Source organism: Pseudonaja textilis, chromosome 1 (assembly GCF_049901715.1).
Source record: "Pseudonaja textilis isolate UNSWEBS1 chromosome 1, rPseTex1.2, whole genome shotgun sequence".
NCBI classification, from domain to species: domain Eukaryota; kingdom Metazoa; phylum Chordata; class Lepidosauria; order Squamata; family Elapidae; genus Pseudonaja; species Pseudonaja textilis.
The window spans coordinates 134,563,925-134,591,898 of NC_141990.1; the positions used below are offsets into that span (position 1 = coordinate 134,563,925).

The 27,974-nt window shown below is 42.3% G+C and overlaps 1 protein-coding gene across 1 annotated transcript; it reads left to right on the forward strand.

Moving 5' to 3' along the window:
• The first annotated feature begins 886 nt into the window (after positions 1 to 886).
• On the forward strand, positions 887 to 27,920 carry TRIB2 (tribbles pseudokinase 2). Its single transcript, XM_026695304.2, has 3 exons — positions 887 to 2,736; positions 8,386 to 8,678; positions 25,147 to 27,920. The coding sequence occupies exons 1-3, from the start codon at positions 2,467 to 2,469 to the stop codon at positions 25,613 to 25,615; spliced, it is 1,032 nt and encodes a 343-aa protein (XP_026551089.1). The 5' UTR covers positions 887 to 2,466; the 3' UTR covers positions 25,616 to 27,920.
• Positions 27,921 to 27,974: the final 54 nt, after the last annotated feature.

Genomic DNA, 27,974 nt, shown 5'->3' on the forward strand with positions numbered 1-27,974 from the left:
TAGACTTAGTGCAACATATTCTTAAACCATATGTGATTTAATCAAGCTACGCTTAATCAAATCATGACCATTAACAGAATGTATCATCCAAATTTAAGTTGCCTGGGAAAGTGCAGCCTCCTGCCATCACGTTATTAAGATATTAGCCATTTGGGTGGATGTACCCTGGGCTTTCCAGAGTTAAAACATGACCTAATTGCATTTTCTCCTATCAGTCAATAAAAAAACAGATTTTTGTATTATTTTAACATTATGCAATATACCTAAACACTCTGCCTTGGTGGGTTTTTTCTTCTTCTTCTTCTTAAGGTGATCTTTTTATATTCCGGATGAGCAAACGATCCATTTTTTTTTAACACAAGGTAAAATAGAAGGAAAACGCTTTTAGTTGCATTGTGTTTACACGATCCGTTAATTTAATTCATAAAAAAAAAATGGCCCAAATGCACTTGGATAACAAACGGACAGAAAACTCCTGCCATCTCTCCGGGGAAAACGCGCGCGCACACACACAGACAGAGAGAGAGAGAGAGAGAGAGAGAGAGAGAGAAGAAAGAACTCCACGGCCCAAACGGAAACGCGCAGAGGTCAATGAAACGCCGCCGTAGTAGCAGCAGCAGCCCTGTAGTAGCAACAGTAGCCGCTAGAAAGGGCTCACAAAGCTCGTATTTCACAGCCTGCTCAGCGGAAGGATATTTCACCTTGTTTACCCTGCAACCGGCTCATTGAATGAGTGGGAAAGGAGAAAGACGAGGAGGAGGAGGAGGAGACTTGGAGGGGATTGGCAGGCTTGCTCGCGCGATTGACGCTTCCTTGGCTCAATGGGAAAGCCGGTCGGGTCGGGGGGGGCGGGTCGGGAGGCCGGGCGTTTCTGCTGGCAGCCAGAGCGCTGCGCCGCGGTGAGGAGCGGGCAGTCAGCCTGTGCGCGGGGTCCGTGCAACGTCGGAACCGCCGCCGCCGCTTCTGACCCCCCCAACTCCCCGAGTAGGGAGACACGGCGAGCTGAGGAAAGACTCTTAGCCCTGTAAGTAGCCTATTCGTACATGGTGAAGAAGAGACGATGGCTTGCTGAAAGGGATTGGCTCGGCCATCCCTTTCCTCCCCACTCCTCCTCCTCCTCCCTCTTCTAAGGAATAAAGAACGGCGCCTGCAATAGACAGTGGTTCGCATTGAAGTGGCTGCATCGCCCGCCTTCTTCCTAGTCTGCATCTCAGGAGTCTGGGGAAAAGGGGCCGAGAAGATCGTCGGGAGGGTGATTTTTTTCCCCCTCTTTCTTCTCTCTCTCTCTTTTTTATCCCCCCCGTCCTTTGTGGTCTTTTTTTTTTTCTTTTCTTTTCTTTTTGCTTGCATGTGCAACTGCACTCCAACCATCCGGGGGAACGACGAAGGAAGAGCGGACGTCGTCTCCAGGCCAATGGAAAGCTAAAGAGCATCGATTTCTTCTTGTCCTCGCTTGCACTTTTCCGTCGGATCAAAGGAAGCGCAACGCCACCAATTCAACGCGCTCTTCTTGCAGCTCCTGGAGCCTTTGCGCACTCTTCGTTATCCCGGTTAAGGAGCAGCGCTTCTTTTTTTTTTTTTTTAATTTTAGTTTGGGAAACGTTTCTTTTTCTTTTTTTTTTTCTTTTCTTCCGCCGAAGAAAAAATATTTTTCTATTCTTCGATATTCGAAGAAACCCGGCTCCCATCCAACGGCGGGCTTCCCCACACCGTTAAGCGGATGCTTCTCGGCCATCCCGCTGAAGTTAAAATAACTCCGCTGCTATTTTTTTAAAAAAATTAATATTATTATTATTTATTTGTCTTGGGTTGCTTCTCTGAATATAGTCCTTTCCACGAGAGGGGGGGAAAAAGAGGTCAGGCGCCCCCTACAGTTTCAAGCAGGTTATTATTATTAATTAATTTTAAAAAAAACTATTGGAAAAAGCAAGAAAGAGCAAAAAACAACAACAAAGAAACGCCCGGCGTTCAAATAACCCGCGTGAAGATTTCCACGCGAGTCGGAGTGGGAATCGGAGACTGATAGAACGATCCCAGATGTTTGGATATTAAAACCACGCGGCGTTTCTTTGGTGGTGGGCGGGGGTGAAGGAGGCTCCGCTTTTGCTCAGTTCGCTACTTCGCAGGACTTTTTTTTTTTTAAAGAGTGAAGAGGTCTGCAACGTTGGAATCGAAGGCGGCGGGGAGAAGCGGTGGGTTGATCGACGCCCCCTCCCCTCCCGCTGCCCCCTTTTCCCCAGCGACGAGAGCCGGTCCTTTCCCCGGCTGCTTCGCGCTGCGAAACCGGACTGTAGATCCTTCCAAGAAACCTGCCCTCCCAGCGCTTTTTTTTTTCCCCTTACCACCACCGGCACAAAAGGGGGGCCTGATCGCACCCAAAGAATTAGGAGGGGAGGGAGAAAGGAAAGAAAAAGGAAGAAAATTGGGAGGGGGGGCATTTCTTGGGAGGGATTGTTCTCCATCCCCATGAACATACAAAGGTCAACCCCAATCACGATAGCGCGGTATGGAAGACCTCGGAATAAAGCCCAAGATTTCGACGAGCTCTCGTCTATAAGACAGACTGAATCCAGCCAGAGTTTCAGCCCCAACCTTGGCTCGCCGAGCCCGCCAGAGACTCCGAACTTGTCGCATTGCGTTTCTTGCATCGGGAAATACTTATTGCTGGAGCCTCTGGAAGGAGACCACATTTTCCGGGCCGTGCATCTGCACACTGAGGAGGAGCTCCTTTGCAAGGTAACTTTAACCTGCCGCCTTTTGCCTTCCTGCACACCCAAAGCTCGCAGGCGCAGCGGGGCCTTTCTCGGTGTCTAGCAAGTTTATTTTTAGAAGGGTACTCAATCAAAGGAGAGAGTGTGTGTGGATGTGTGGGTGTGCTTTGCCCGGGGAAGGGAGCCTCCGGTTTAGGCGCTGGGGGAAATTTAATTAAACAAACAAAAGCCTGGCATAATTAAACGGCTCTCGGCAACTTTGCAGACAATGGGCCACGTTTATAACGGTGGCCTAGAGCCAAAGCCCCGCGGGGGGAGGAAAGACTGGGGGGAAAAAAAGGTGGGGGGAGAGTTGGGTTGCAAATCGGAATCCCTTGGATGCAGCGCTTTCCTTTCCTTCCGATTTTTTTTTGTTTTTAAACTTGCACCATGCCGATCATTCCTAATCACAGGATACTTCTGGGGACGGTGGTGCAGAGGGATTTTATCATACATATGCATGCATGCATGCGTACATACATACGTGTGTGTGTGTGTGTGTTTTCTGAGGTTTTCGCGGGTATTTGTATGTGGATCTTTGGTTATTCAGGTTTCGTCGACTATTTCGTCGAAACGTCGCCAGGATACTTCCAATTTTACGCGGGAGAAAACCCGAATAACCAAAGATCCATATCTATCTCTCTTTCTCTCCAAGTGAATAATTGCATGCTGGTAGCTTCGCCTTGCCTAAGGCTGCAAGCCTCCCGTGTACCGGTTTCTCTTCCAAAAAACATCATCCCAAGGTTTTGAGTTTGCAGAGCTGATTTTTTTTTTAATCCGTTAGCCTGCCCGGCCTTTTTTGTTTGTTTGTTTGTTTGTTTTTTTCTTTTTACAGTGATGGGTTGTTTGCAAGCACCGTTTCCCCCCCACCTTGGAGCAACCATTCAAAAAGCCTTACAGAATTGCATTTTTAAGATTAAACAATGTTGCTTACCCTTGTTGCGTTGCTGGCTCCCATCCCCCTAGCCTCTTTAGTTTCATTGTGAACTGAGGGGGAGGGGGAGAGGAAACCCCCTCCTGCTTGTCTGTGGGGAAACTAGCACCCATTCACCGAGGCCATTCTGTTTCCTTTGTTCCTAAAGTGCTGCGTACAGTATACTCTTCCTGGCTGCTTAATGCACCAGTTTTCCATGCCATTCATCAGTTTAACAGATGGCAACGTAGAGAAAATGGTCATTTTTGTGTCTTTTCAATTTTAGGGTTTTTTTTCCCCCCAAAACGCACAGTGAAGGTTTTCTAAAAGAATAAATCAGTAAAGAGATCTTGTAATCCTGGGTTTCATTGATGGCTGGAGGCAAACAAGAAGCCCATTAACATCCTAAAATAATTAAAGTAGCTTTGTACAGTCCTGCTGACTGGTGGATGATTTTTATTTAGACTGTTATGTGGTGGGAAGATTAAATTGCACTCTCTGGCTGCTTGTAAAGACTTGCTTTGCAGGGCAGTATATAAATGCATTCATTGGTCACTTGTGAATCATGGCTCCTGGATGTTAATGGAAATTTAGTTTTCAGTATTTTATACTGTTTATATTACACTGGGGATTCGATTTTGCTTGTTGATTGCAAGGTGCTGGAAAAGGCTATTCGTATCATTATTTAAAATGTATTCATTGGCTTATTAAAGATGGAAATTAAAACATTATTAGCATCCTGCAGAAAGAGCAACTGATATCTCCAAATGAGCTGCTTACATGTGAACATGCAAAGAGCTTGTATACTTCCACTGGAAATGTTTAAGAAGCGGGGTTGGGGGGGGGGGCTTTCCCATAATGCCTCTTGCAACCAGGAAGAAATCTGCCTTGTAACAAACATGTCGATTTCCCCAAGAATTTAAATGCCAACATAGGTGAAAGTTGAATTGCTGCACTTGCAAATTTCCAATAATAATTGCATTCACATAGCCCATCCTTGTTCCTTCTAAATCAGGGGTCTCAAACTCAATTTACCTGGGGGCCGCTGGAGGCAGAGTCTGGGTGAGGCTGGGCCGCATAAGGGATTCCACAAAAAACGTTAAAAAAATATCCTCAAATGTCATCAACAGTTAATGATTTCTCCAATACATGAACTGTCCTGAACACATGAATGGAACATTGAATGAAGATCATGAACAGTTCCTCAGAACATGGCTTCTCCAGCTTACTCCTTGCTGCCAGAGACTTGACAAGGCTTCCTCTCACATATCAGAGCCACATTTGGCTTGAGAGAGGAGGCACTTGAGACCCTCAGTATGGCTTGAAGATGATCATCAGTAAGTCTGGACCTGTACTTGGACTTGTTAAAGTTCAGGGTGGAGAAGAAACCATGACCAGGAACGGCGGGCGGGACTTCCTTCAGAGGTCCATTCCCCCTGCGGGCCGCACTAATATTATACTTTCATATCACGGTGGGGACCACAGGATATCGTCCTGTGGGCCACAATTGGCCCGCGGGCCGCGAGTTTGAGACTCCTGTTCTAAATACAATTTCTGTGTCATATGTGGCTCCTCAGATAACAATCTTAATTTTACAGGGCACCTCTTTGTGACTGTTACACTCCTCCTGTATGAACTCTGCTTTCCTTCTCAGACCTCAAAAGTAGTTAAGAATCAGGCATTCTGATATAAATAATACAATTCAACTAAGAAAAAAAGCCTTTGAAAAGTCAGCCTGGAGAGACAGTACTGCATGGCTGTTAAGGAAAATGCTGTTTAAAGCCTGCACCTTTTCCTGTGCTTGAAAATTGATCTGATTTTTCATGGAGACACAGTTATGAATATAGTCAGTCATTCAGGGTTGAAGTGTACTGCACCAGCCCTACACATTAAATAGTGGATATTTCATTCTGAGTAGACTTCATACAGTGTTAGCAAAATCTACTTGCACTTCCTCTTTCTCGGATAGAGCACTGGGATAGTGATTAATCTGTCCAAGTAAAAGATTTTCATTTTGTCATCCACTTTTAAAAGATCTAGAAGAGGGGATACAGATGTGGTGAAACAGTTCATAGAATGCCAAAGTTTTTTGCTAGAGTGTGATCAGACTGGTAAGGATGGATGCTTTAAGCATGTGCATGCTAACCTTGGAGCATGACCCGCTGAATTAGGCAGAGTCTTATTTCTACATACATAGAAATGCAGCAAGTGTTGTCCCATGTCAAAAGAGGACAAAAATAGATTTTGACATGATAAGAAAAAACTCACCTCCTTAGTTCTTCACTTCTAAGAAAGCCTACATTTTTTTGTTACTGTAATTTCTGCAGTAACAAAGTAAATGCCATTTAACCTTAAATTGGACAACCTGGTGTCTCATTCTTAGTAATAATATTAATCTGTCTTTGAAACTTTCTGACCTTCATTCCTAAGGGAAACAAGTGCAGGGAATTTACCCATAATATTGGTCTTACCTACTGGTACCTGCAGTATACTTCATTCTTTTCAATGAAGTGATTGCATTCTTTTGAATCTTCTACATGTCTCAAGCACTGATTCATTCATGATTGGTGGATTGATGTAACTTTTTAGTGTTGGGAGTTTTGGAGCTTGCTCTTAAAGAGACACTTGCCTAGAAGTGTCAAAAATATGAACTCTTGATTAAAATTAAATGCAGTGGGGCCCAGTCCATTCTACAGGGTAATCTATGTATCCCCAGCATTTTCTAAAGAACTTATAGCACTTTTATTTGTTTCTTTTTAATTGAAGTGGTTTGAAAACTGAATAAATACATGTATCTCCTAATTCTCCTATACAAGTTCTCACAAGCAAAGAGATCTTGAAACTTACTATATCCCACAATCTACTCAGAGATTCGAACAATTCTACATCTCCATCTTTTAAAAGCAAAGAAAACACGGTTAGAAAGTTCCTGTCCCGCTTAACTATAGATCTTTTTGAACCCAGTGAGACTTCTCATATAAAACCTTTGTCCATAGTTAATGCAACCACATTTTACTGAATTAACCCAATCCTTAAAAGTTTGCACAAAATAATGAACCAGAAACTGGGCCCCTGTAGCTTGGGTTAACATAAGGAACTAGATTAAAATGTGGTTGTCATTTTCACATGATTTCACCCAAGGAATATGTATGATTGAATGCTGAGGTATACACAGAGATTATAGTTTTGATTAAATCATAGTTGTAAATCAGTTTGAATTCACAAACCAAACCATCCAAATTACAGCTTCCTTGGCATTTGTATGGAACATCATAAAACTTATGAGAGTCATGGATCAGCCTTAATGTCGGAATGACTGAAGGTCATCTGCTGGGAGACTAGTGGACTTCCTTGTACAGTTGTTTTGGCCACCATGAGGACAGACTGCTGGATGAGATGGGCCAGAAGTCCAAATTGGGAGGGCACTGCTTACGTCCTTGTCCCAAATGTGCTTTTTCAAGAGGCCTCTGGACTTCCCAGTTTTTCTTTGAAGACGTTTCACTTCTCATCTAAGAAGCTTCTTCAGCTCTCTCTTCTTCAGAGCTAAAGAAACTTCTTGGATGAGAAGCGAAATGCCTTCAAAGAAAAACCAGGAAGTCCAGTGGCCTCTTGAAAAAAAGCACCTTTGGGACAACCATGACCTGGATGGCTGAGAATCTCCATAGATGTTTGCTTATGTCCTTAGTGCCACATTGGGAAAGGGCGGTGGTGGTGGGAAGAAGTATCCTTTCCCCTTTATCTTGGAAAGCACAGCTAGATCAGTAAGAAGCCTTGGCAGGACTCTTCAGATTGGTAATAAAAACCCATTGGGACAATATGGATGCAGAAATCCTTTAGCCTTGTCTGTCTCTGTCGGAAAGTGGACCCGATATACTAATTACTGATCTGTAGCTCTAAATAGTTTTTGCCCACAGTTTAAAAGGAAAAATATCCTCCCTGTTTCTTTCCACCACCCATCAGGGAAGAAAAGTGGACCGATTCATGTAGGGGTCCACTGAGGCAGAGCTGTGCTGGCAGGCCTTATGTGGAAAGGCACAGGCCTTTCCAGTAAAAATAGGGGAGCCCTGCTTATTATTTTGCAAATGCTGTTCTAGAATTTCATTTAAGTTTTGGGAGGAAAGCACAAGACTTACAGGCTGGTAAACTTCCTTTTAATGTAGGGCAGCAGCCTTTGTATCTCAAATAGAAAATTAAATCCGATGCTGGGCCATCAGGGATTTTTAATTCTCCCCCTCATTTAGAGAGCTTTCTTTTTCTTTAAAAAAAAAAAATCTTCCCCCTTTTTGTTTTTATTGGGAGAAAAATACATCCCTTCCCTTCACCAGCTGAAACCTTTTCTATTTTAACCAGCAAAGTTTGGGAGCTGGAAGGGAAGAGAAGACAGTTTCATTATGGGAAATACCTGCTCAGGGCTTTAAGCGTTTAAGTAAAAATGTCCCTTACAATTAACTTTCTTTGTCAGCCTTGTCACCCTGTAGATGTATTGGGATCGCTGCTTCCAGAATCCCCCAAATCTCTGTTGGATGGGGAAATTTTGAGGTTTATTCTCTCAACCCACTGGGCAATGACTGATTTACACAAGCTATTTCTTAGTCTTGAGTTGACCAGTGCTAACTCTGTATGTTTACAACGAAGCATTGAGGGGTGTTCTCTTTTTGGGGGTGGTGGTGATTGGCCTCTCTTTTGGTAACCCTTTCTTTTACTGCGAACTCAAACTTCTAGGTGTTCGATATCGGCTGCTACCACGAATTACTGGCGCCATGTTTTTGCCTGCCTCCTCACGACAACATCAACCAAATTACCGAAGTCATTCTGGGAGAGACGAAAGCCTACGTGTTCTTTGAGCGGAGCTATGGGGACATGCATTCCTTTGTTCGTACCTGCAAGAAGCTGAAGGAGGAAGAGGCAGCCAAGCTGTTCTATCAGATAGCCTCCGCTGTAGCACACTGTCACGATGGCGGGCTGGTCCTGAGGGATCTCAAGCTGCGGAAATTCATTTTCAAGGATGAAGAAAGGTGAGGAAAGAGAGCTCTTCCCCCACTGCTCCCTCTCCCCACTGCCCACAGGGAAGGCATTGTTGTGGTTTGCCATTTCAGAACGCTTCTTTTCTGACTCCTGTTCCTGATATCTTCCTCGGTTAAACTTGTACTTGGGTAGAAAAAGAAGATTTTAGTGGAGTTTGAGGGAAGCCGATAGCTCATCTTCGCTTTCTTGAAAAGTCTGGGTTGAGGAGAAGCCACCACTTAGCTTGTGGCCTCCCAGGTGTTTATTTGCTTCCAAGATGAATGCCCTTCCAGGTGTTCAAGGCAGATTACACAGGCTGAGAGGAAATGGTTATCCCAAAAGTTACTCCGTGAGTTTCCATGGTTGGGGGTGAGCTTCAACTTAGGTCTCTTCACCATCAGACCGAGGGCCGTGGTGGCGCAGTGGTTAGAATGCAGTATGGCAGGCTAATTCTGCCGGCTGCCAGCAGTTCGATTCTCACCAGCTCATGGTCGACTCAGCCTTCCATCCTTCTGAGATCAGTAAAATGAGAAGGCAGATTGTTGGGAGGCAACAGGCTGACTCTGTAAACCTCTTAGAGAGGACTATAAAGCCCTGCGTATATAAGTCTATGTGCTATTGCTATATCTTGGCCTCTGTACCTGAACTACAACTCCCAACAAGATGATTAGGGTTGTTGGGGTATGTCAGGGGTATCAAACTGGATTTCTTCGAGGGTCGGATTAGCACTGTAGTTCTCCCTCAGGCTGGCCGGCAGGGGTGGGGTGGGGAGATGGGATGGATGCCTCCTGCAGCACCCTGCTGGCCAAAATGGGGCTGCCCCTCCTCCCATGCGCCATTTTGGCTGCCAGAGGCACTGTGGGCCGATCCTTTGCTATTTCCAGACCAGTCCTAGGAGTCAGATTTAAGCACCCTGCGAGCCAGATGCAGCCCACAGGCCTTGAGTTTGACATCCTTGAGGTATGTAGTTCAGTAATCTTCGGAGAACCATATCCCACGCTGAGTAATCTACAAAAAATATATATATATATGAAATTTTCCCATGAGATGAATTTTTGGATTGTAGTTTCATAACAAGTTGCTTTCTACAGAGCTATTAATATTGCTGTTGCCCATGAGTTGTTTCAGCTGCTTTTTTGACCTTTCCCCTTCTAATGGGTTCACTGGGAAGAGCATTTCATGAGGTTGTATTCTTGAGCCCATCCTCTTGTGACAGCTTAAATCTAGAAGCACAAATTCTTTTCTCCTCCCCCCCCCCCAAAAAAAAACCACCTTTATGCCCTTAGTCTTAAACTCTAGATTATTCTACAAATTTTGTATATACATTTTCATCATTTCTAAATTGCTGGCAATGTCTGTTGCGATGAAAAGAGAGTGTGGATTATTTTAAAGAGGAATGGTTGGATCATGTCCAGAGTTTTCAGAGACTACAGTTGATTAATCAGGTTTACAAAATACCTATTGGGAACATTGTGAAGGTGCAAACCACTTTGATTGTTTCTCAGTTGTTGTTTTTTTAAAGTTGCCTAATCAGAATTGCCAGCATGTTACTTTTTAACTGTTCTAAAAGAACTAAATAATATTAATAAAACAGATGAGATATTTTTACAACGACATTTGACTTGTATTTCAATGTTGGTGTGGTATCCTGCCTTGTGTCCTTAAAGATGCCAATCTAGAAAGTTGATCTCCTTCTGTTTCACTCTGCATCCGTTGCAAGAACCTGGCATTGGTAGGTCACCAGCAGGGATACGTAGAAGTTGCCAATTTGGAAACGGCCCGTTCCAGTCTCCCTCTGGACTGTGTTTTAATTTCATTTGACTTCTTGGCCTATGTTGTTCTGGAGGAATTTGTGGCTTCCAAACGTAAATGATCTAGTCTGCTTCCTGTTTAGAGGATTTGCTTCCAGTGTCCTCTACTCGCAGAATGACCCTTCTGGGGGGCAGAAGTTTCAGCATGAAGAGAGAGCAGAATGTCCTATGGTTCTGCGGAATTGATGCACATCCCTAAGCACTAGGCTTGCCCCCCTTCATTGCTTATTGGAGGGGATGCTTTTTGAAAAAGAGCATCTGACATAGTTCAAAGCTGCCACTTAAGTGGGATGACAGACAACACACATGCTACAAAATGGCTTGTTTGGTTTTAGCTTTTACCCTGCACACACAATTTTTCAGGGTGATTTAGACTTTGGATTCAGAACTTTTGTAGGGAACGCAGTTGGATTTTGCAGCGTTAAAGCTGTGATTCAGAAGATACGTTTTACAATGCACAAGAATATGAAAGGAACACCTGGTGTTGACTCACTAAAGCAGCTTCATTTGTTCTTAGGATTGCTCTATGGTAGCACAATCCTGCAGAGCAGCATGATCTTGGAAATGGACACGGTTGCTTTGATGAGTCCCCATGTAGGTGCTTTCTTTGTGTTCCCACACATTTCAGAACATTTCTTCAAAACTGAATCTGAAGCATTGTACAGAATTAGAACATAGGAGGAAAAAATGGTTAAACACTTCCTTGTTGTGAAACAAAGTCAAGTTGCATAGGTAAAACAAAAATGTATTGATTTGGCACATAAATCTGTTGGGGTTGGCCAGTTTACATGGCACTTCTATCAGTTCATTTCGATCATAGAAGTTCTTTAAAAATCCGGTAATGTTTCATAAGCCTATAGAAATTACTATCTGAGGGCTGATTTGTGCAAGCCTACAGCACCCTGTTAATATTAGTTATTTAGCAATACTATAGTGGCAATAGATCTCCCTTTCAGCTTCACATTGAATGTACGTTCTTAGTAATTACTAAAAGTTGTGGGCGAATGGTTGCTTGTAAGAGTTCCAGACTTCAGCATTGCATTCATTCTTTCTGGAAAGTCATACGTGTTTAGAATCGGTATACAATGGTTGCTTGATTAAGATGCGTAGAATATGGAATGCATTTCTTTGCCTGCTGAGAAGGAACTTCTAATTCATACTGCGGTCTTCTGCTACAGTGTACAGTGAACGCCGAGGATGACTAATAAAACACACCAGTTCAATCTGTGTTCCATGTGTTCTCTCTCCATGAGGAACACAGACCTACAATTAGGGACCTTTTGTATCCAGGGAGGTTTCTATGCTCTTTTAAACCCAAAACTTTCAGATTCCTATATTATGTATGTTTGTATAAAATAAGGTGGTAATTCCTTGTATAAAACCCCATTCTTGTTCCATAAATTGCACTTCCATTTCCTAGCATTCTTGTACGTTCCTTGCCTTTTCCTGATTAACATCCCTTGTCCACATGAGTCCTGCTTATTTCATGTTTGAGAATATATATTCAAAATAATTGTATATTTTGAGATGTGGTCTTTGTTCAGAAGTTCCATGTAGCTATGTATTCCCAAGTATATTCTTTGTTCTGAACTGGTGTCTTGCTTTGATGTATTCTTGGTTGTAATGTAATGTTCTGGTGCTCAACCTCATCTTGCTGGAGATTAATGGGCAGCCATTACTACATGAATTGTGTGTTGCTCTATGCTTGGTATTTTACAACCTTGACATACGTGGGCATGAGAGGGGAGGAAGGCCTTGGATCCTGATGAATAAGATCAGCTATTATATCTGAATTAGTGTTTAAAGAATGCTGACTTGAACTGTTACCTTTTGTGTGGCACAATGTGATCTACTGTATTTTTTATATGTATATTTTATGTTCTTTCCATTAATAGATTTAGGAGATTTACTGGCAGTTGATATCTTTTTCCTTTTTTTTTTTTACTGAATTGTTGAGTGTGTTACATTTATGATAGTGCCCAAATACAAAAGACTGATCCCTTCTCACTTTCATTTAATTGATTATTCTAATCAATGTTTCTTATAGTTAAGCTATTAGCATTGCCTGAAATAACTAAGACGATGTTTTGAAATTAAAATAATATGTTCAGCTTTTGTGTTATCACTTTTTTCCTGTTGCAATCAATTTGTCCTGCCAGTAAATTATATTCAGCGAGTACTTTTAAAAAGTCTTCAATTAAATTCAAATGTTGGCTGTCATAATATTTAATGCTTAGAATTCATACTTGTTAATCAGTTTTGCTAGTAACATTTTAAAAAGGATTCTATTATTTTAGAAGCTTTTTACATTCTAGGTGGCCATGTTTTAACAGTGGGAAATATCTCTGGATTGGGAAGACAGTAATATTTTCTCATTATGTTAAGTGTTAGGAACAATACAAGAATTTTAATGTGTAGATATACAGTTTATCAAGATGGATGGATGGATGGAAGATAGATAGATAGATAGATAGATAGATAGATAGATAGATAGATAGATAGATAGATAGGATTCCATATGCAGATAGAATATAGATCCCCAAATCAGATGGATTTCTCATGATTATCTGGTTAAGACATCAGGCTAGAAAAGGCCATGAGTTCTAGTCCCACTTTAGGCATGAAAGCCAGGTGGGTGACTTTGGGTCACTTCTCTCTCAGCCCAAGTCACCTCACTTTACTGGATTATTGTTGTGGGGAAAATAGAAAGAAGGAGGAGGGCTATGTAAGTTTGCCATCTTGGGTTATGTATATAGTAATAAATGGGATAAAAATCTTAACTAAATAAACATAGGGAAGTCACTTCTTCAATGAGTTGGATTCAAGACTTCATTAGAGGGATCAAACAAAGTATAACCTTACCTGTTGTTCTGAAGGTAGCATTAGTTCATTCTAAACGTTGGTTTTGCAAATTCAGGGAAAGAAAATTATCTCCAAAATAGGATGCAAGTTCTAGCATTCCCTACTTCTTGCCAAGTAATAGGTTTGTCTTAAAGCATTGGATCTTTGTTCTTCACCTGTTAATATGTGCTATGACAGTCCACTGAACTTCAGTTACTTAGCTCTAACAGTGCTTTCAGGAAGAACAAATCCATATGCTGCCTTCCTCGAAAACAAACCCAAGGAGCCCAGTCTTCTAGGAATTACAAGTGACACAATAAGGGTATTTTAAGATATTTCTTAGCGCAGATTTGCGTGAAAACAGTCAGGAGAACAATGCATTAATCTTTGTAATAATATGCAGTCATGGAAAACGGTGTGGTCTCACGTTAATCATCCTCTGTGCAACCAGATGAACAACACTGGTTTTATTTTCATTTTTGCAACTGAGGAACTGAATCTGACAGTTCCTTGCTGAAGGCCGCACAGGAAATTGGCGAAGCAGCCTCTGAGAGCAGATTTCCCAGATGTTTCTGCCACAAGCAGAAGTAATCCTAGGTACGCTCATCCAGTGATAGCAATAGCACTTAGCCTTATATACCACTTCAGTTTTTTACAGCTCTCTTTTAAGCAGTTTACAAAGTCAGCCTATTGCCCCCCAACAGTGTGGATCCTCATTTTACCAACCTCGGAAGGATGGAAGGCTGAGTCAACCTTGAGCCGGTCAGGATCAAACTGCTGGCAATCAGCAGAGCCACCCTGCAATATTGCATTCTAACAACTGCGCCAACACAGCTCAATGATAGAGCTCACCATTTACTGAAGATAACCTTCCCAATTATTAGATGGCAATTCAGATTTTCAGAGGTTCAGCCCATCAGCGGTTGCTTTAAAAATATATTCAATGAAGAGAGGAGGCTGGGCTGGAGCCATGCCATCTAAAGGACTGATTTCTTAAAAAAATATGTATATACTTTTAAAAAATATTTTAAAATATTATTTTTTTTTCCTTTTTGCTATTCCCACTATGTATAAAGCCAAAGCCAGTAGGGCCTGCTTTATGTACTTCTCCATGTAGGTCTTGTCTCTTAATGGCATTTAGCTTGTGGTTTGCATCATTCTTCTGGCAGCAATTCCCCGTGGCTAGCTAAACTGAAATGGTGGATGAAGAAGGGGGGGAAAAAGAGAGCCAACAACAAATGGTGCAGCAATTGCCCCATAAGCTCTGCCGTATTTGCACAGATTTGGCTTGTCTCAGATCTTCTGTTTAGCCTAACAGGGATCAGCAGAGCCCTCATGTGGTTTGTGGGTTTGGCTGACTCACTAAAAACAGACACCAGGGAAGCCCTTGTTGTGAATTGCGCTCTCAGGCATGGTTAGGATGGTAACTTTATGCTGGCAGCTCAGTTGGAATTCGAACAGGTATGCTCCTGGTATGGCTGCTGTGATGGGACTTGTCTGTTCATTAAAGGCCGGCCAAACTAGGGTGGGTGTAGCCATGCCAGCCAAACTAGGGTGGGTGTAGCCATGGCACGGAACATATAATTATTCTAGAAACCAAATGGACCTCCTTTCTCCAACTCCAGGGGTTTCCCTTTGACTTTTTCCCTTTGGAAAGTTGGCCCTTCCCCAAACAAAACATTTTTGTCGTCCCAAAGATGCTTTTTCAAAAGGCAAGTGGGCATTTTGTTTTTCCTTGAAGGCATTTCTCATCTCGTCCGAGGAGCTTCTTCATTTCTGTATCATGTAATATTTCAGAAAAAGCAGCTTTGGGAGAAGTGTGACCTGGAGGACTGAAAATCTCCATAGAAAATCATTGTCATTTTCTAAGGATGCTTATGTGAAGCGAATGGAATACATACTGTCATGCACTTATTTAGTGTAAATGGCACGATTCTATAGAGACTGATTTGCAGCTTTGCAGCATGCCTCCTCCCTCCCTCCCTCCCTGCATGCCTCCTTCCTTTCGGTCCGTCTGTCTGTCCATCTATCTTATCTATCTATTTTATCTATCTACCTTATCTATCTATCATCGCTAAGAGAATCTACTGTAATCAACAGGAAGAAACTTTGCAAACATACGATCGGTTGAGGCACAGAGCCAAGCAGTGTAGCTATGCACTTGTCTTGGTTCATTTTGAACATTTAATAACATTTAAGAAGGTAGAGGAATGCATTTGAAACTTATATAAATCAATCTGCATCGTTTTTTAGGAGATTGGTTTTACAGTGAGACAGATTAGCAATCATTGTGCGGTATTCCTAATTCTACTTCCCATCACCCTTTTCTAGAACCTTTCATTTCTCTACCAGTAGATTTTTGTGGTTTCCTTCCTTCTTTTGTTTGGTGTAATATGCATGCTGGGTCCATATCAGGCTTCCTTGAAGCTTTTTGCTCCCCCAAAAAAAAGACATAGTTATGGATATGAAGATGAATAGACCTTATTAACTCAGAACAGAATGAAAAGCTGCAAGGTCAAATGGAATAGCTCCTTAGCTGTGGAAGGTGAAAGCAGAGGTTACACTTCATCCCAGAAAAATAATGCTTTTCCTAATGAATTTTGAATTTGCCAGCATGTGGGAAGGCGGATTTTTTTTTGTCCTCTTTGGCAGCACATCTCATTTATCAAACAGTAAAAAAGTGGATTAGTTATGTAATTTAATTTGGCTTCAAAGTATAGGTCTGTACTGCTTTTTCTCTATGGTACAAGTTCACCATTAAATTCCAGCTTTCATATCAGGGATTATTACTATGTTTTGCAATGTCTGTGTACGTTTCAGTTTTTTAAAAGATGGCATTCTGGAATTCTAAACCAGGTAATTGAACATTCTTTGTACAGTATTAAGAAAGTTTGCCCATTTCTGTGGGATGGGTTTTGCTATGTTCTTTTACACGGATGTGTTGTGTTTCAGAATTCATGTTCTTATGGGGGGAGGATTATAATTCCAATGTATTCTACATTGGTAGGGAAAATATAAGAATGGGAAAGGCTACCTACCTTAAACTAATCCAATATGGATATTTCTCTGCTTAGTTTTTTTTTTTTTTAAATATTTGTATCTTTTTGTTTAGGCTAGCACTAAAATGATACATTTGACTTACAACAGTTCGTTTAGTGACCGTTGGAAGTTACAACGGCACTGATAAAAATGACTTATGACCGTTTTTCACACTTACGACCATTGCTGCATCCCCATGGTCATATGATCAAAATTCAGGCGCTTGGCAACTGACTCGTATTTACGACAGTGTCCCTGAATCATGTGATCACGTTCTGAGAAGCAAAGGGGAGCCAGATTCTCTTAATAGCCTTGTTACTAACTTAATGACTGCAGTGATTCACTTAACAGCTGTGGCAAGAAAGGCCACATAAAATAGGGCAACTCGCTTAACCAATTTCTCACTAAGCAGCATAAATGTTGGGCCTAATTGTTGTCGTTCGTGGAAGATTACCTGCATATGATGAATAAGGATGTAGAACTTTACGCCTCCTACAAAAAGTATTTTTACCCTGGCGCAGCTCTGCAGGAAGTTCAGGGAACTGTAGCTTCGCTTCCTTTTTGACAGCTCCTCAAAATCCCTGGATTTTTGTTGTATTTGATTCATTCCTTCGTCACTGTTTTGAATGTGTTGGAGTAACTCCTGGATGGCTCTCACTCCAGAAGGTCCAAAAATTTAAAAATTATTTAATTATTTAAAAAGCCAACTTTTCAGCACCAGATGCTAAATGTAGGGCCAGCTTTGGTGAACACTGCAAAACGAAAATGACAATGCTCACCCAAGCACAAGGAGAGATTTAACCTGGAAATAAGGAGAAACTTTTCTGACAGTGAGAAAGATCAAAACCAATGGAACCAGCTTGCCTTCGGAAGTTGTGGGAGCTTCATCACTTGAGACTTTCAAGAAGAGATTGGACTGCCATTTGTCAGAAATGGTGTAGGGTCTCGCGCTTGGGCGAGGGGTTGGACTAGATGACTTAAAAGGTCCCTTCCAACTCTGATTATCTTGTTATCTGTTAAGAACAAATTATATGAATCAGATACGAAGAATCTGTGGTTTTGCAGTTTTTTTGTTCAGCAGCCTCAGGCAGCATGGTTCAGGAGTAAGGGCCGCTGGAACCCACTTTTAAGGTGAAAGTTGCTTATGTCCTCAGCTTACGACCGCTTGTTGAGGCTTTGGAAAAAGTAACAATGACCGGTCCTAAAAGTTGCAACTGTTGTAGATGTTTGGCAACCAACTTGCATTCATGACGGTTGCAGCATCTTGTCAGGTGATTGTCATTTGCAACCTGCCCAGCAGGCTTCCAACAAGCATAGTCAGTGTGGGGAAGCCAGATTCACTTAATGACCATATGTTTCACTTAATGATGCTGTGATTTGTTTAGCAGCCTTGGTAATTTGCTTAACAGCTGCAATAAAATGGTCATAAAATTGGTTCTGGTCATATGATGATTCGCTTCAGGACTTCATCACTTGATGACTGAAATTCCAGCCCCAACTGTGATAATAAGTCAAGGACTATCTGCATGCTGATACTTTTCTACCCTTGAGAGCTGAGTTTTCCTATTGTACAGAACAACCGTCAAGGAACTTAACTAAATCTTCTACCAAGATGGCAGTAACCGAGTCCCTAAAGCAGTGGCCCCCAACCTTTTTTGTGCCATGACCCGGTACCAGCATCACAAAATGATCCGCGGGCCGGTACCGGCATCAGCACACATGACCAAGGCAAGGCGAGCCAAGCCACCGGCCAGCCAGCCATCCCCTGCTTCTCCCCCGCCACCTTCAACTCCTCCTTTGTACCTTTGTTGATGAGCTTCGGGACGGTCGCTTGGCTCGCCTTGCCTTGGGGGCTGAAAGAATCCTCGCGCCTTAGTTTCGTTCGAAGCCCCCGCTTCGATGAAATTAAGGCGCAAGGATTCCTTCAGGACCCAAACGCCGTTTTCCAACCAGAAAAGCTCACCCGGAAGCACTTTCTCGTCAAACAAGATGGCGGCGCCCAGCAAACCAGCGGCCTGGTAGGAAATGTTCCACGGACCGGTACCAGTCCGTGGCCCAGTGGGTGTTAACGTCCACAAGTCTTAAAGTTGCCAAAGTTGGCAACTTTTGAGCAAAAGTGAATTCTGCCTATGGAGATTCTCAGTCATCCAGGTCATAGTTGGCCCGAAGGTGCTTCTTCAAGAGGCAATGGACTTTCTGGTTTTTCTTTGAAGACATTTCGCTTCCCATCCAAGAAGCTTCTTCAGTTCTGACTCGAAGGTGGGGAATGGAAGGATTTATATCCCTTGTATACAGCTGGTCATTTGCATTCTTTTAGAGAGTTGTTGAGGCCACTTGGTGGTTTATCTGTGTCCTCAGGGTCACCTAGGTTCTGCAAATGGGTGTGGAGCCTTCAGCAGTTCTAAGAAGGCACGTTCACGTGAGCTACTCACGTGACCCTGAGGACACAGATAAACCTCCAAGTAGCCTCAAAGACTCTTTAAAAGAATGCAAATGACCAGCTGTCTACAAGGAATATAAATCCTTCCATTCCCTACCTTCAAGTCAGAACTGAAGAAGATTCTTGGATGGGAAGTAAAACATCTTCAAAGAAAATCAAGAAAGTCCAGTTGCCTCTTGAAAAAAGCACCTTTTGGACAAGTGAATTCTGCCTTATTTACAGCACTAGCACCAAAGCCTCAGAAATTAGGGAAGCATGGTTTCCAAGAACAAGAGTTAAAAAGTCCCCATTCAAACCATAGCTCAACCTGAGTCTTTGTTTACACTGGGGATCGTGGCAGCAGTGAATATGGGGAATTAGTTCTCACCAGTTTAACTATGTGAAATTGCTTGCAATTTATTCTCCGTGTTTACAGTCCAGGGGCTCAGACGTCCTGATCCATGCCATCAGTATGCACAACCCTTAACTCTCCCAGGCTGATTGTCCCAGGGCCTTCTAATTTATGGCCAGTCCCTTGCAAAGTTATAAACATACATGGAATCAGTGACCTGTCTCCACATGATTCATCTTCATAGAAACTTTCTATTCCCTGTTATGGTCCTTGTATTACAGGTAGTCCTTTGCTTACAACAATTCTTTTAGTGACCTTTCGAAGTTGCAACAACACTGAAAAAAAGTGACTTACGATTGTTTTTCACACTTATGACATTACAGCATCCTCATGGTCACCTGATCAAAAGTCAGACCCTTGGCAACTGGCTCATATTTATGGCGATTGCAGTGTCTCGAGATCATGGGATTCCTTTTTATAACCACCTGACAAGCAAAGTCAATGATTCACTTAACAATTGTGTAACTAACATAACAACTGCAGTGATAACAACTGTGGCAAGAAAGCTTGTAAAATGGGTTAAAATTCCCTTAATAAATGTCTGACATAGCAACAACAATTTAGGGCTCGATTGCAATCGTAACTTGGGGATTACCTGTATTTCTCCCATGATCTAAGTTGAAATCTGTATGTGTATCAATTGAAATGGAAGCATAGGAAATTCTGCTATGTCTACTTGAAACAATTACGTTAAAATATTACTGAGATGTAATAAATAAGTCACACTCATATTCTAACTGATGGTGCTATCACATCCTGTTTCTGAGGTACTTTTTTGTTCTCCTTTTTTGTTGTTCACATAGGCAGAGCCTGTCAAATATTTTGTCACCCATCAATCTTCACCCTTGCAGGTACTTCCCTGTAAACAACATGAAGTCCTTCTCAGAAATTTTCTTCAGTCAGAAATTCTTCAAAATCCCCAGATTTTTCTGAGACTCTATCCCTCTCTCTCTCCCTCTCTCTCTCTCTCTCTCTCTCTCTCTCTCTCTCTCTATCTATCTATCTATCTATCTATCTATCTATCTATCTATCTATCCCTACCTACCTACTAACAACTGTCTCTCTCCCCCCCTCCCTCCCCCCCTATCTATCTCTACCTATCTCTACCTACCTACCTACTTACTAACAACTGTATCTCTCATATATATATATATACACATACCTACCTACCTACCTACTTACTTACTAACAACTGTATATCTATCTATCTATCTATCTATCTATCTATCTATCTATCTATCTATCTATCTATCAATCATCTAAAAGCCCTGGTGGGAAATACCTTAAGCTGTGGGCTAATGGTCCATCAGAAATAACTGGAGTTCATACTGCAAGTAGCTGAAGTGATCACGTTTCCTTCTGTTGCTGAAGAGCCATGTCTGAATGCACTCAAGTAATGAATGTGGCATTGATAAGAATAGTATTGTTTTTCATGGGCTTCCCTGCCAGTTTCTATGGGGATGAAGACGCATTTCCCGTTTGAGTGCTATTTGCTGCCCTCTGATTGCACTTTGTAGTTTCATTCACCAGTAATGGGAAAGCATTCATAGACAGAATCGCTTCCCCTTTTTAAATAGCAATGATTCAGGCTTGATTGTTTTCTTAAGCATTACACTAATGCAGGGTTCTATCCGTGATCTGATAAATGCATAATGCTGTCTTTCTAAGTGTCTGCTGCATCTCCACTTTCTGAATTGAAATGATATACTATAATTATGCTGGCCTTGGGAAGAAGCGTTGCATTATATAGTAAGTTTTATAAGGTCGGTCTAATCTCACGGTGAAAGCCCACATTTATCAAATCTTAATGCCGTCATTCCCACAGCTAGAGTTGGAAGAGGGAGACACAAGCTGTTGCTGGAAGTCGAGTTACAGAATTTGTGGTGCCGGTAACTAGCTGCTTGAAGACTTGAAAGGTCGTGTCATCTCAGCGTATACTGTAGGCGTTGACAATTACCGGCAATGGCAGCTGTACGTTTTAACTGTTGATGGCATTTGTCTAATCTGGAAGTTCAGCACAGCTTCTCCAGTTCTTTGCACATCGTACACCAGGGGTGTAAAACTCGATTTCATTGAGGGCCGCATCAGGGTTGTGTTTGACCTCGGAGGGGCCGGGTTGGGTGTGGCCAAGGCGAGTATGGCCAGCTCAACGTCACTTGGGTGGGGGGTGCCTGTGGTAGCCTGAGCGCCCTGCCAGTAAAAACGGGCTCCCAAGCTCTTTTTTTTTGGGCGTCCTGCAACCCTCTGCCAGCGAAAATGGAGGCATCGCGGGACAATCCTTCGCTGTTTCCATGGGCCAGATCTAAGCACCCCGCAGGCCGGATCCGGCCCCCAAGCCTTGAGTTTGACACCCCCCCACCGTACATCACTTGGAGAAACAAAAAAGTGAGATTGCATTTCTTGACAAGGGCTGCAGGGATGGGAGATCTCCTGGGAAAATTCAGTCCCCTTTGGCCAGACTTAGAAAATTGAAATGCCTCCTGGAGAAAAAAAAAATAATGCTAAGGAAAAGGCATGGATGCAGTTGCCAGGAATTGAGCTTGATAGGAGGGTGTCTTCATTTTTTCAGGCGAGGAGTGCCCCTTGGCCATAAGCATTGGGCATGGGGAGAGACAGGGACCAATCTATTTTCCTGGCTTTTGGAGAAGAACCTTATTCTTTGCCTGGTTTTTTTCTCTCTTCCTTTCAGAGTTGGATGAAGGTTCCCTTGCTGTATACCAGTTACGAGAAGGCCAAACAAACCAGCCCTCTGGATTGTTGGCTATTAGTTCTGACTGCATGGCGTACCTTATAGTAGGGGATCTCCAACTTTGGCAATTTTAAGACTTGTGGATGTCAACTCCCAGAATTCTGTCCACAAGTCTAAAAATTGCTAAGATTGGAGACCCCTGCCTTATAGCAACAATTGCCCTCGATTAATGCAAAACCTACTTGAGGAAGGTCTCTTTTCTGGAGATACTTGTTTTGTCATTATTTTTATAATGGATGAAGTGTGCATGTGTGTAGAGGAGAGAGGGAGGGAGAACGAGAATGTACGTGTGTAACACAGATGTTGATCCTCGTTGTATTTGCTTTGGTCCCCTCCATTCAGCGGTATGAAAACATGGCTACTGCTCCTTTGCTTGATCCTGCCAGCGATTACAGTAAAACAAGTGGATTAATGCCAGCTGTTGTTCAGTGGTCTAGTTTTAAACAATCTGCTCTCTTCTGAATGCAGGTCCTTGATTCTTAAATACAGCAGAGGATTCGCATTGTCTCCGTCTGTTCCCCCATTGTCCCCCCTTTTTTTTTAATTTTGCTGGTACAAATCTAGTCCAAGGATACAGTAGTAGCTATTGCAGTGTGCAGTAATGTTTGGCATCAGATATCTGGGATGAGAGGGAAGAGCTGAGGAAAATAGTGAGGGAGGGAGCGATGCAGGGTTTTATCTTGAGGAACAAAATTGGAAGAATGGAGAGGCCTGGGGAAATTCTTTTTAAAGGTAACCAAGGCTAGAACAAAAAGGGAGAGAATGACTAAACAGCACGATTCTACCATTCTTTCTAGTCCTTTTACCGGTGGGCGCCCTAGGAAATATCTGAATCTTGTTCTGGGTAGGTGAACACATTGCCTATCACTCTTGTGTGTTTTTCTGTCTCCTTCCTCTATTCTGTGTGTGTGTGTGTGTGTGTGTATTGTGAAGGGCAGGGTAAGCCGTGTACACGTTGTCCTCAGCCTATGGCCATAACTGAGCCCAGAATTTCTGTTGCTAAGTGAAACGTTTGCTCAGTGAGTTTTACCCTGTTTTATGGCTTTTCTTGCCCTAGTTGTTAGGTGAATGACTGCAGTTGGTAAGTTAGTAACACGGTTGTTACTAATCAAAACCGGTTTCCCCATTGACTTTGCTTGTCAGAAGGTCTCAGAGGGTGACCCTTGGACACTGCAACTGTCATAAATACGCCAAGCACCTGCATTTTGATCATAGCAGTGGCCTAGAGGTGGAGCTCTCGTGTCACAATCAAGAGGTTGTGAGTTTGATCCTAGATGGAGGCAGATATTTCTCTCTCTGGGCTTACTGAGAATATATCTGCTGAATAAAACTCTGCATTGGTGACAGGAATGGCATCCGGCCAGTAAAATTCAGGTGCCCAGACTCCGCCCCACAAGGGATTATGGCATCATTAAAAGAGGATTTTGATCATATGGCCATGGGGATGCTACAGTGGTTGTAAGTGTGAAAAACTGTCACAAGTCACTTTTTCAGTGATGTAACTTTGACCAGTCACTAAACGAACTGTTTGTTGTAAATCGAGGACTACTGTATAATCTGTGCTAGAACTAGGAGGAATAAAGATTAATTAGAATGAAGCCATCAGTCACTGTCCATCTACCTATCTCATTTTTTTTCTGGAAAGTTTTTCTCTGTAGCCCTAAAATGGATCTGACTCACTTTTAGTTTTTGTTGGGTTTTTTTCCCACCATGCAAAATTTGGTCCTTTTGTGATCAGTTTTTGGAGAGTTACCCATCTTTGATGGACCAGTAGGGATTCTAAGCCCCTTTACATGATTTCTTTCTGACAAGTCCATTTGGGTGGGAGGAAAGGGAATGTGCTGTGGTTTCTGGTTTTGTTTCATGCAATAACAGGCAATTCATTAGTGACAGTGTTAAAGGTTAATCGGTATTTAATGAACGGGACACGTTTAAGCAATCCAGAAGCTGCCATTGGAAAAATAGATTTATAATAAATCTCTGCATGTTTAATGTGATACATGACTTCATTTAAGTGAATGAGTTTAAGCGGGTTATCCAGCTTTTGTATACCTTTTAGGGATATTTTATTTTCTCAGGGCTAATAGGAATGGTTATATTCCCAAAGAACTGATCTTCACGATTGAGATCAGCTGTAATAAAAGTTGGCTTGATTTAGTGCAGTGGTACAGTTTTTGCAGATACTGAGCTCATACACTTGGATTTTACGAGACCATCATTCACAGGGACTAAGAGCTGTTTACTGATTTCTCAAGCATGGGGAAAGCTCTAACTCAGTTATAAAGCGCATGCTTTGCTTGCAAAAACTGCCAGATGTTATGCTTGACATCTCAGAGTTAGCTTACGTGTGACCCAGCAGAGTGACTGACACCTACTACTGACAGTATTAAGTAAATGGAATAACCCCGGCCTGTGTGATTTGACTGAACAATCTGACTGCACTCTTTCTTTATATACTGTATATATGCTTAAAGATGTACATCTCTACCTTTAAATTAAAATGTAAGCCAAGTTTTTAACCATATGCGGGTGGTGAGTCAAATTAGTTTCAGGGAAGGATCCAGTTCATGTGGGCGCTTGGTAGGCAGTCAGCCTTCCTTGTGCATTTATCTGAATGGATAATTCAAGGTGGAACTTCAGGCTATGCTATAGAGATGGCCTAGATTTGCAAGTTTCCCATCTATTTTTGGAAACAGCTGGCCAGAGTTCCTAAATAAGACGGGCAGCCATATAATTTTTCTAAATAAATGCCTAAGAACAATGGAAATCAAACATACGCCGCATTTTGTATGACACACCTTAATGGAGTATTAAATGCACAAAATGATAAGCATGAACGAGATTTATGGAGACAATATGGAAGACAGGTTCAGATGAAAAGACACTCGTAGAATAGAAGCTACGGGTGTTACCATTTATAAAAAAATAACCTGGTCAGATTGCTATTTGATATGCCCTCTGCTTCTAACCCGGATCTAACCCAGAACATCTCCCGATACCCATGCTTTTTCCAGAATGGGGATGCTCTTCAGAGTTTATAGCAACTGCTCATTTGTTTATTTTCTGGGTAAAACGGGAGGATGCGGAAAACCCGATGGGTATCGATATGCACCCCAGCCCGAGTGAATAGTCTTGCCTTTTCTTTGATGCCACCTATGATTCGTTGTCACTGAGTCTACTCTTTGGTTTGTTGTTCCTTGCTCTGCAGGTCTAGAGTGAAACTGGAGAGCCTTGAAGATGCTTACATATTGCGAGGAAATGACGACTCCCTTTCTGACAAGCATGGATGTCCAGCCTATGTGAGCCCAGAAATCCTGAACACCAACGGCAGCTACTCCGGCAAAGCAGCGGACGTGTGGAGTCTAGGGGTCATGCTGTACACAATGCTAGTGGGACGCTATCCGTTTCATGACATTGAACCCAGTTCTCTCTTCAGCAAAATCCGCCGTGGGCAGTTCAGCATTCCAGAGACTTTGTCCCCCAAGGCGAAATGCCTTATACGTAGCATCCTGCGCCGAGAGCCCACAGAGAGGCTGACTTCGCAGGAAATTCTGGACCACCCTTGGTTTTCCACAGATTTTAATGTGTCTAATTCAGGATACGGTGCTAAGGAAGTAACGGATCAGCTGGTGCCTGACGTGAACATGGAAGAGGATTCAGATCCATTTTTTAACTAAGCATCAGGACTGGTAATGGGTGTAATGCATGGTCCAGAAAGGAGAACGTGTGAAGAGAGACCCTTCTGAAAACGCAGAATCATATCTCTCTATCATCCTGGCATGATAGCAAAACAAACAAACAAACCCGGACCTATTTGGAGGAAGCTTTTGTTTTGATTTTTTTTTTAAGGCTGGAGAAGGAGCGCTCAAGAACCAATGTAGCCCATGAATGGTTAAACAGGAGGAATTGTTGCTATCGGGTTAGACCGACATCGAGAAACAAAAAAGGAGGAGGCAGCAGCACGGAGCAGCTGTAGCTTCTCGTCTTTATGGAGCCAAGGACACTGCACACCCAACGTTTCTGAGGCAGCCACTACTACACCACTCCTGATTCCATTTCATTCAAACAACTTACGATTCCCAATGGACAGGAACTCTTGCATTTTGGCATCGCACTGTTAGATAATTTTAATTTCAGTCCTTATTCAGGGAAGGTCCAATTAGCTATTGTTTTGTTCCTTGGTTTCCTGTTTTCACAACCAGATGTTTGCCAGTGGGCTTCATCTTCAGGAGGGTGGGTGGGAAAGCGCACAAAGGAAAACATGAGAAGTGAATGCTAAACAAGGTTTTGGAACATGTCTCCGAATTCCTAGTTTTAAATTGACAGATATAAGTTAACCTTTTCTGGGAGGGCGGGGGAGTAATGATGTTTGGAATGTTTTTATTTCTTTGGAGGGGAAAAATTCTCTCCTAATTAGTTGTATTCAGATGTTCTCCTCAGAACCTTCAGAAGACTCTTTGATCTAGTGAGGGCAAGTTTGATGATGGAGCAGTCCTTCTCCGCTTGCCACTTGAAGGGATACTCCTAGAAAATTATACAAGAAACTATACACAGTAAAATAAATCTGTAGCGATGACTCTCCCCACCTTCTATCGATAGCAGTGTCCACTGGATCAAAGAGCTTTCTATAAGCGGAGTAGATGCGGCTGAATGCAGAAGCCGTTGGTTTTGGTGGGCTTGTTTTTGGGTTGGAGCTTTTATTGCAGGGAGCCAGAAATCGGACTTTCTCACCATGCTAGCAAAAGACTCTAGAATTGTCTTCTTTGATTATTCAAAGACTGTTGAAATACTGGCTTTTCACCTTGACCCACCGCATATCAAGTTGACCAGGTTGGGGCCAGAAGGATCTCCTTTGGATTATTCAAAGAAGGAAACACATTTGATCTTAGAACCAGCTAAGTCTCTACGTGATGACCTGAATATGAACAGAAGGTGGATCTTTCAGAAGCAAGAAGCATATGCCACCTACCCCTGCCCCAAATATCTCGGTAAGGCAGTGGCTTAGGTTCTTTTGCTTTCATTTTTGACTTACAAACAAGGATGCTCTTTTATTTTTCTGTTTATTCACCTGTCAATAAGCTGAACATTGCTGGGACACAAACCTATCTCCTGAAAACTACATTGTAATATGCACCTTTTTTATTGTCAAGATTTTATTTATTGATGAATCTGTCACAGTTGTGATGAATTTAAGCCAGTACTTCAATTACGGGTTGACTTGGGGTGACATGTTACATGCTGTAGTTAACAAACTTGTATTTCTCTTCAGGTATTCCTGTCCCTAACTGACATATTTTAAACCCTCCCACTCCTCCTTCCCTCCTGCAGTTCCACCCCTTTGTTAAAGCTTTCATGTTGATTTAGACTGGCAAATGATTTTTATTAACTGCTTTTTATATTGCTATATGACATTGGAGGAAACAGCGGAAAACCAACACATCTTTTTTTTTTTTTTGGCATAGCTATTTGTGTTTCCAGTACCTCAGCTGTTCTGATGTTACTGCCTGTATGCGTTTTTGTGAAGTGGTCCTGTTTTTTGGATAGGTACATGTGGACTCTGTAGTTTGTAAATGTTACTTGAATTTTGTGCTTAATTATAGTCTGTGGCATGTGCGTACAGCTACTTGGCATTTGACGTATGAATGCTCTTCGCCTGCCCTGTGGGAAGGTTTTGATCCCACTCCCCGAGATGATGGTTCAGAGTTCCTTATCAAGAGACAAATCTGCAGCTAACCGGCCTTGCTTCTATTTTGGTATCTGAGAATATAAAAGAGTAATGTTTTTACACTCTGAAGATGGTGCTGTGTTGAGGGACTTCTTCTGTTTTTTTTTTTTTAAAGCATTTATTTTATAAACTCGTAGGAAGAAAGATTGGTGATGTGCATGGTGGGATTTTACTGCCTCTGGTGCTTTGTCTTGTATTTGGTTTTATGTTTTTGTCCTAATCTCTTCAATAAACAAAATTGTGCATATTTAACTAAACATAACTTGTGATGGCTTTTTTCCCTCTCCTCCTTCCAATCCTACACCAACCAC